Here is a 7,984-nt window from a genome sequence, read left to right as displayed (position 1 = left end):
GCTACTAGCTAATAAAACAAACAAGTACTTGACCAAAGGGAGAGTATGGAGTCAAATGTTTTACCAAATGAGTCACACTGATTTCCTTTACCACTGATAATAGCAATAACTGAACTACAGCAAATAGTCTGTCAATCTCGTAAAGATTTGAGGGACTCCGTCCCAGACCTTCAAATCATACAAGTCTCGACTGGTACCTCATAGTATGTGTCGTCTTAGGCATTGAAATAAAAATATCTAGCATAAACATTAAGTCAGACAATAGATGTCCCATCTGGCTCCTAGAAGATGTTGTGAGAGGTTTGGCTATTGTAATGCAATACCAAATCATGGTGGCCCTTTCATCATTACAATCATCTGGCCTGTCCATGTAGCCTACAGTAATAGACATGGGAGAAAAGTGGAGTAATGGTGTGAGGGGGATATAAAACATTCTCACAGAGGCAGACACTCACCGTCTGCGCTCCCTTACAAGTAAATATCATGAGTAGTCCTCGAAAACAGTCACATAAAAAAAAATACAGATCTTAAAATTACAGCCTTACAATATCAGTAATTGAGGGTACACCGCAGATGAAATGTAAAACACACGTAGCTCAAAAAAAGACAATGCTATCTAGGTGGACTTGGCAGAGACCAAATGACATGTTGAGTTGGACTGGTGCACAGTACATGTGGGTTCCTTTCCTTCAGCCTCCAGGCAGCAGGGCAGAGAGAGAGGGGGGGTCTCCTGCTCAGACGAATTCCTTGGTGCTGCTAGGGGGGCGGGTGGCGGCGATGGGGTATTTGGGTGTAGGTTTGCCCTTGGGGCATGATGCTGCGAGCATGGCACCGCCGATTATGTCCAGGAAGGCTCCAGCCCAGGCAATGAAGATGGCTAAACCAAACTCATACCTAGAGGAGAAGAGGGTTTGTGTTGGTATCAGTACAATTACATACGTGACAGAAAATGGACCGCAACTTATATCATTCACCAACTCCAAGACGGTGAGTTAATGATTCCAGGTAACTAGAGGGGCAATAAAGAACGGAAGGAGGCCATAGAGGGATTCAGCAGTACTTACTTGGAGTTGACAGGAGCGAATGGATTGTAGAACTCTTTGATGATGTTATGAGCAAACCACGAGCAGGCAATAGTTGCAGACAGAGCTATGGAGAGGGAAAAAGGTTAGTTAAAATATCCGACCATACAGAGAATTTAGAGCAAATGACATATCTGCCAATTTCAAGGTAACTCACATCCAATCAGCAGGATGATGCCTCCAGTCATGGTGATGCGAGACTTCTTTATTTTGTCATCTCCTCCACAGTTGCTGCACTTCATTCCCATGGTTGCCACCCCCAGTCCAGCCACGGTCACAATGATGCCCACAATCATCAGGGCACGCGTTGCCTGGAGCGCACCTGTAGAGGTGGGGAGGACAGAGTTAATACACCAGATTATCCCTTTAGGGTGATATGCCCTACTAAACTTTTTTCTTTTCTTCTTTTCAACAGAGACGAGTTATAGTTTATAGAGGAAGGAGAAGTACAAATGGTCTAGTGAATGAATGACCATGTTAGTTGACAAATGTTTGATTTATCCACACAGACTTTAGAGGACTCTGCGACAAGTTGTTTTGGTCATAGGAATAAAAGGCTTAACTTGATTTTATAGGCATGTTTAGCTTTAATAGCCAGGTTATTAAGACCAGAAATCAGTAGCCACTGAAACTCTTCCACACTGAACTCGTCTCTGCCTCAACCTCTCTCTCCCAATGTAGGTAGATGTATAATCCGGTTTTGCATGAACATTGCCATTGAGAGCTTCCGCCATTTTAAAGTTGTCAAGTGGGTGGGGAGTGATCAGACAATGATCAGAGCATAGTCTTCTTCAAATTGCTTTGCCTAGTTTGTAAATGGCTTTAAGCTATATGTCCACTGTTTAGTGGCCACAATAAATTAATGGCAAGATTTGGTTCAAAACCCCAGCACTGCAGGTGGTGTTGTAAGTCACCAATATCAGCTTCAAACATCAAAAGAAGATGTACTACTTTTAGAATTAGATTGCATTAATGGTGCTGCCCATGTAGTCACAGCTATAACATTGCGATCTCTATAAATCTCTATGGGTGCAACAGAAACCATATCCAACGGAAACCTTCAAGGGTGGAGTGTGTGTGGGTGGGTGATTCTCATGAAACCAGTTTAAAAAAATGTCTGTAGCAAATTGAGAAACAAACCGTGATGCATCTGCAAATAATCAACTCCCATTCTGGAGGACTAAGATCTCATTTTAGGGAAAGTGTTATTTTAAATAAATAAATGTGCATGAATTGTACAATTTCACCTCAAATTCCCGTAAAGCGTCCGGATTAAAACTCAGGTATTTTTTTAACACTTTAGAAAAACCTAATTTTAATAAGACACCAAATATGTTGCTGTAGTTTGTCCATAAATCATAAAAATAGTTTACTAGTTGAAGTTTACATGAAACTAATATTTATGCCTACAAACGGTGTGAACGTGTCATTGCCATAACACTTAAGTTCCTGTAAAATACTCCAATCAGTTTCTAATTAAGTTTTAGTCACCCATGATGCATCTAGGAGTAGCCCTTAGATGAGCACAGTGAGTTAAGTTATCTGCTTATATGCCTTTAGAATAAGGTTCTTATTCTCAAACACCACCTTCACCCCACTAAAAAGCTCAAACTGGGAAAAAGTTATTATAATTTCATTTGAAATATATATATTTTTTTCAGTCTTGTGTTTAACTCAGGCCTTCTCATAATTTTGGAGGGCATTTTCTTAAAACTGCATTGTTGGTTAAGGGCTTGTAAGTACTTCACTGTAAGGTTGTATAGATGTAACAAATAACATTTGATTTGATTCATTAGGGGAGCAATATAAGTATTAGAAATACTGATTTGTTTCACTTTTTTGGACTTGTTATGTAATGAGAATTGTGGAAAAATGCATATTACCCGAATTAAATAAAAACTAAAAACTATGAAATAGTTACGTAAACATCCTAATCTCAGTAATTCAAGAAGGAATTGTGAAAAATTACAGAATACATCTTCATTTTTACAGTTCCGTAAGAATGACCTGTGTTTGTGTGTTTGTGTGCAACCCCTCCCTGGCTCAGTCAGCAAGTCAGGAACAGGTCAGACCAGTCTTGAGACGGGAGAGTCGGGTTTCACTGAGGGAGACACTCCCTCTCCATGCCGCTAAAAACATTTCCTTCCTCTATTGGCTAGCTAGACCCTCTTACAGCAGATAGATGTGGATTTAGCTTACAACTGACATTGAGCACATTCACAAGAGCCCAAATCAAAATGGCTGCCTTGAAGTCAGCAAAGTTCTCCAATATTGCATTACAACACCCCAAACAATTCAGGAACCATTTAGACACCATAGCAACATTTGAAACTACTATTAAAATGTGGTTGTGGTTCTGAAAAGCTCCAATCAGTATTGGCATGAGAAAAACTGTAGGCATACTCTGCAATCTTCACTTACCAGGACAACATGAGGACATTAAAGTAAACAGTTGGCACAACCTAACGCCTTATTCATATCTGGCCATATTTAATCTCCCGGCTATCAGCGCAATGAAATTGATATCAAGCTATTATTTTCTGACTTGTTACATCCGACCACTGGTTTGATAACAGTGCTTATCAGAACTGGCTTGTGTTCATGTTTGCAGATACAATAAAGCAAACAAGCAAAAGAGAGTAAGTGATAAGGAGTCTAAAACAATACAGCCTTATCAGAAAGGTGTTGTTGATACACAAGTCAAACAAAGTACTTTACAGCCACTAAAAAATAACTACCATAAACAGTCTAGGGAACTCAAGCAGCTGGAGTCTGGGAGCATAGGGAACTTCACAGGTGTACCATAGGTGAAGTGTCAGAAGACACGAGTGGAATAGATGGCACACCCGCAGTAAGCCACACACTTAACTCTACATCTAGACAGCACAGGGTGTATACTGATGGAGTAATGGAGGACACATTTTTACATTGCGATATAGTGGAGAAAAGACCATAGAATACATTTACATTTTGCAAGACTAATTGATAAGATAAAGGATCAAGCAATTTAAAAATCAGGGGGAAGTGGTCAGTAAGTGTACTGTAGTCAGAGGCTAACATGTAGCTGTAGCTCCATGTCTAAAATATTGCAATGTCATGATTTACAGTGTTTTGGTATAGGCTAATCATATTCTAACACGCCCGGACCTTTATCTGAAGAGACGGTGCAGAGGAAAGGCTGTAAAAGTGAGCGGACTATTGAAAAACAAGGGACGAGCAGGTGTACGATTACCCTTGGACACAGAGTTGAGTACTAATTCTCCCCATAATACAACAGGGCCCGGTTTCCCAAAAGTATCTTAAGGCTAAATTCATCGTTATAACCTTTGTCGGAGCAACGTTAAATCTCCGCGCTGTTTCCCCAAAACCATTGTTATTAAGTTAAAACAATGGTAATCAAATGCCTGCTTCGCCACTCGTAGAACAGCGAAGTGCGCAATTAGATGCTTTTTTACCCTCCCGTGTCACTACATAACGCTAAACATGACTCAGTCCCTCTGAAAGCCGATAACTTCAGAACAAAGTTGACAAAGTCGCAAATGTCTTCGCAAAGATGCTTCAAATTAGGCTAATGTAAACAGTAGGCTATAGGTCCATTTATCACATTGAAATAGCCTACATTTAGTGTCCAACCAATGTAGTTATATTATATATAGTTATATATTTTGTTACACCCTCGATCACCAACTTGGTCTCAGTATTTCCTATTATTTTATATGTAAATCCAAGACACTCCATTTAGTATGATATATTACATTTCGAATAGTATGTATTAATTTGTGGATGTCCATTACCCATTTCATATGGCATGTTACAAATCGCAAGCTGTACAATATTCCAATTTGTTGTGGCTAATGTTAACCAGCTCTAGGGGTTCGGGTTTAAGATTGAAAGTTAGGGGAAAGGCTAGCCAACATGTTAAGTATACTGAACAAAACATGTAAAGTGTTGGTCCCATGTTTCATTAACTGAAAAAAAGATCCCAGAAATTTTACTTACGCACAAAAAGCTTCTCATTTTGTGCACATCCCCGCTCGTGAGCATTTCTCTTTTGCCAAGATTATCCATCCACCTGACAGGTGTGACAAAGACACGGATTAAACAGCATGATCATTCAGAATTTGCAACCCCCCCCCTCTGCACATTTTCCGGGTGGCGCACGCATTGCTTTCATTGTTGTTTTCCTTCCTAACAATAGCTTTTGACATGTGCGTTAACATAAAAGTAAGTGCCTTATTATGTTATCATTCTAATTTCTGTATATTGGTGTTCTCACTTCTATTCTAGCACACCATATGTTTGGAGAACAATGTGTTTACATGTTTTCAAGTAATGTTGACCAATCTTGCATTCCGATTCTTGCATAGATTGTAATGGACACGTGTGTAAAAATACTTTGAAGGTTGTACGAATTATGAGGAACTAATTAACAGCCATGTTTGTTGACATCATACAAAACATTCTGATTGTCACAAACTGTCAGAACAAAGATGTATAACAAAATGAGGTCAAGTGAATGACGGTAGATGACATACCCCCCTTCAACATGCATGCTGCAAACAGACCCAAATCATTTTGCAACCTTTGGTTGATGCATAAACATTTTTTAAACATGGTGGTGCGCACAAACTACCCATCGTCGGCTTACTTGACATTTTTAGTGCTTGAGCTCACCCGTGATGTGATGAATAGTACCTAGTAATTGCTATTAGCTAATTCATATTATGGTTTCTGTCAACTTTCCACAGTTAGCACTATGACAAATGTTGCCTACGTTTTCCAGTTTGGATGAGAACAGTGTTATTCTGTCGCTTCTGTGATTGTCTGAGCATTGATTCCAAAAATGAACTGGTGACATTTTAAAGACTTTGCTTTTATTTTTTTACAGAGTGTCCAGCTCAACACATAATAATTTGAGCATTCCAGATCTAATCTATGAGACTAGTCTGCAACACGCCCATGGAGCACTAGCCTATAAGGGTTTTTCCCCACAGGCAGAAGAGGACATGGCATAGCCCGGATAATCATTACCGTGTTAACAGCACAAACCAGCCATAGCCACGAACTAATGTGAATACAAGTCATTCATTCAGTGGCCTGTGTTTGATTATATCCCCAGATTGTTGTATTCTCAGAGGTTAGATAGTGAACTGAAAGTGAGATTAAAAATGAAATATATCAACCCCATAGAGAAAGGGATAAAACAATTAAAATGTTTAAGATGGATAGCACGTAGAGGGTCTGAGTTGAATAGTAAATGGACAAAGCAACCAAAAGTTTACAATTGAGCATGGACACTAAATATGAGTCATAGATCCAGCAACAAGGTGTGTCAATTGCATAATATTATCAGGTTTCCAATAATGCATGGCGCATGCTAGCCCTTGTCATGAATCTGTTCCATCAAATTACACAAGTGTCAAAGAAGGAATCTTCTGTAGGGGGCAGAACATTAAACACGCATCGCTTGCAGTAGGTTTTGGGAGCATAAGGACATTTCATAAATCGGTGCGAAATTATTTTCAAAAACAAAAAAGGTTAAATTCATACACCTTTACACGTTTAGGGTTCCCTCACGACCATAGTTCTAAGTTACAACGCTTGTTTACTGAAAACAAAAATTTGACTACCTGTGCTAATTATCTGTCTCTGAACACCTGTGTGTAAACGAGAGGCCAGACATTTTTTGTCAATGAAAAATAGGGTCTGCTGCAAGTATTAAGTATACAGTAAGTGTGTAGTTTGCATTTCTGAAGTTGATTTCATATGGAAGTAGAGGAATTTGTTTCTAGAACCATAGCGCAATTAAGTCAATTCACGTTTAGATGGAGTATTTGGCAGGTTTGGCCTCGAGCAAATTCGCCCTTTAATAAAAACAGAACATGTAAAACTCCTCTAAGGTTTGACGTTAGTTTCCTTTAGTCCAATATTGGGCAAGGTGCATGCCTCATCCACATAGCAGTGTTAATTCCGTCGCCTTAAACATTCATACAGCATTGTTCAACATAATACGTTAATATTGCACTCATAGCTCTAAGATCCATACAGGGGCAAGGCAAACGTTCAATACACACACGTTTATATATTAAAACAAATTCATTAGCCTACTTACTGTCAAGTTGCAGAATTGAGTCATAGACTTTGCATTGGATCTGGCCGGTGCTCTGAAATGCACAAGACATCCATAATCCCTGGTACATAGACACTGCTGTGATGATGTTGTCCCCGACATAGGCGGACATCTTCCACTGGGGCAGAATTGTGCCTACAATTAACCCGATCAGACCCAGTAGCGACAGGGCAAACCCCAAAATCTGGAGTCCCGAGTTGGCCATTATGAACTCCTTGAATCAAACTGAGTTTTAGGAAAGTCACTGTTCTTGTAAAACCTGTAGAAAGTCTAATTGTTTTGTAGGAACAAAAAATAAATGACTGTCCACCTGGTTGAGACTAGCAGTCCTCCACGCGTTCACACAATGAATGTCTTAAAAAAAGAAGCTGTTGTTGTAAAATTGTTTTAGAAAGTAGTCTGCGAAATATAAACCCAATTTGGTAGTTTTGCCTGTAAAATGCAAAAGGGACTATTTCTCAGACACCTGTTGAATAGCCGCACCTTGAATATAATGAGGATTTGTCTGCGAATGGGCGTTTTTTAAAGTAGCTTCCTCCTCACAAGGGGCGGGGACGCGCACAGTTTCGAGTCATCAACAGGTATCTTGAAGACCTGAGGTTTCATGATGTCATGGTATCAATCACAGCAGAATAGACCCGAACCGCAATCTTTTTTTTAACGAATGCGATAGGGCGAATTTAGTGCATTTCTTGTATTGTTTTCCATAAATCAATGGCCGCAACTCCTGTGCTCAGACATAGGCTAGCTAGGGCATATCCCAGGGCACAAT

At 39.7% G+C, this 7,984-nt stretch overlaps 1 protein-coding gene across 1 annotated transcript; it reads right to left on the bottom strand.

Moving 5' to 3' along the window:
* Positions 1 to 716: 716 nt before the first annotated feature.
* LOC115135686 (claudin-7-B-like) lies at positions 717 to 7,712 on the bottom strand. Its single transcript, XM_029670605.2, has 4 exons — positions 7,195 to 7,712; positions 1,240 to 1,404; positions 1,065 to 1,149; positions 717 to 894 (listed from the first exon to the last, which is right to left on the bottom strand). Exons 1-4 carry the CDS (start codon positions 7,415 to 7,417, stop codon positions 735 to 737), a joined length of 633 nt encoding a protein of 210 aa, XP_029526465.1. The 5' UTR covers positions 7,418 to 7,712; the 3' UTR covers positions 717 to 734.
* Between the last annotated feature and the right edge of the window lie 272 nt (positions 7,713 to 7,984).

This window comes from Oncorhynchus nerka, linkage group LG10, assembly GCF_034236695.1.
Source record: "Oncorhynchus nerka isolate Pitt River linkage group LG10, Oner_Uvic_2.0, whole genome shotgun sequence".
NCBI classification, from domain to species: Eukaryota; Metazoa; Chordata; class Actinopteri; order Salmoniformes; family Salmonidae; genus Oncorhynchus; species Oncorhynchus nerka.
This window is presented reverse-complemented; position numbering and strand designations above follow the sequence as displayed.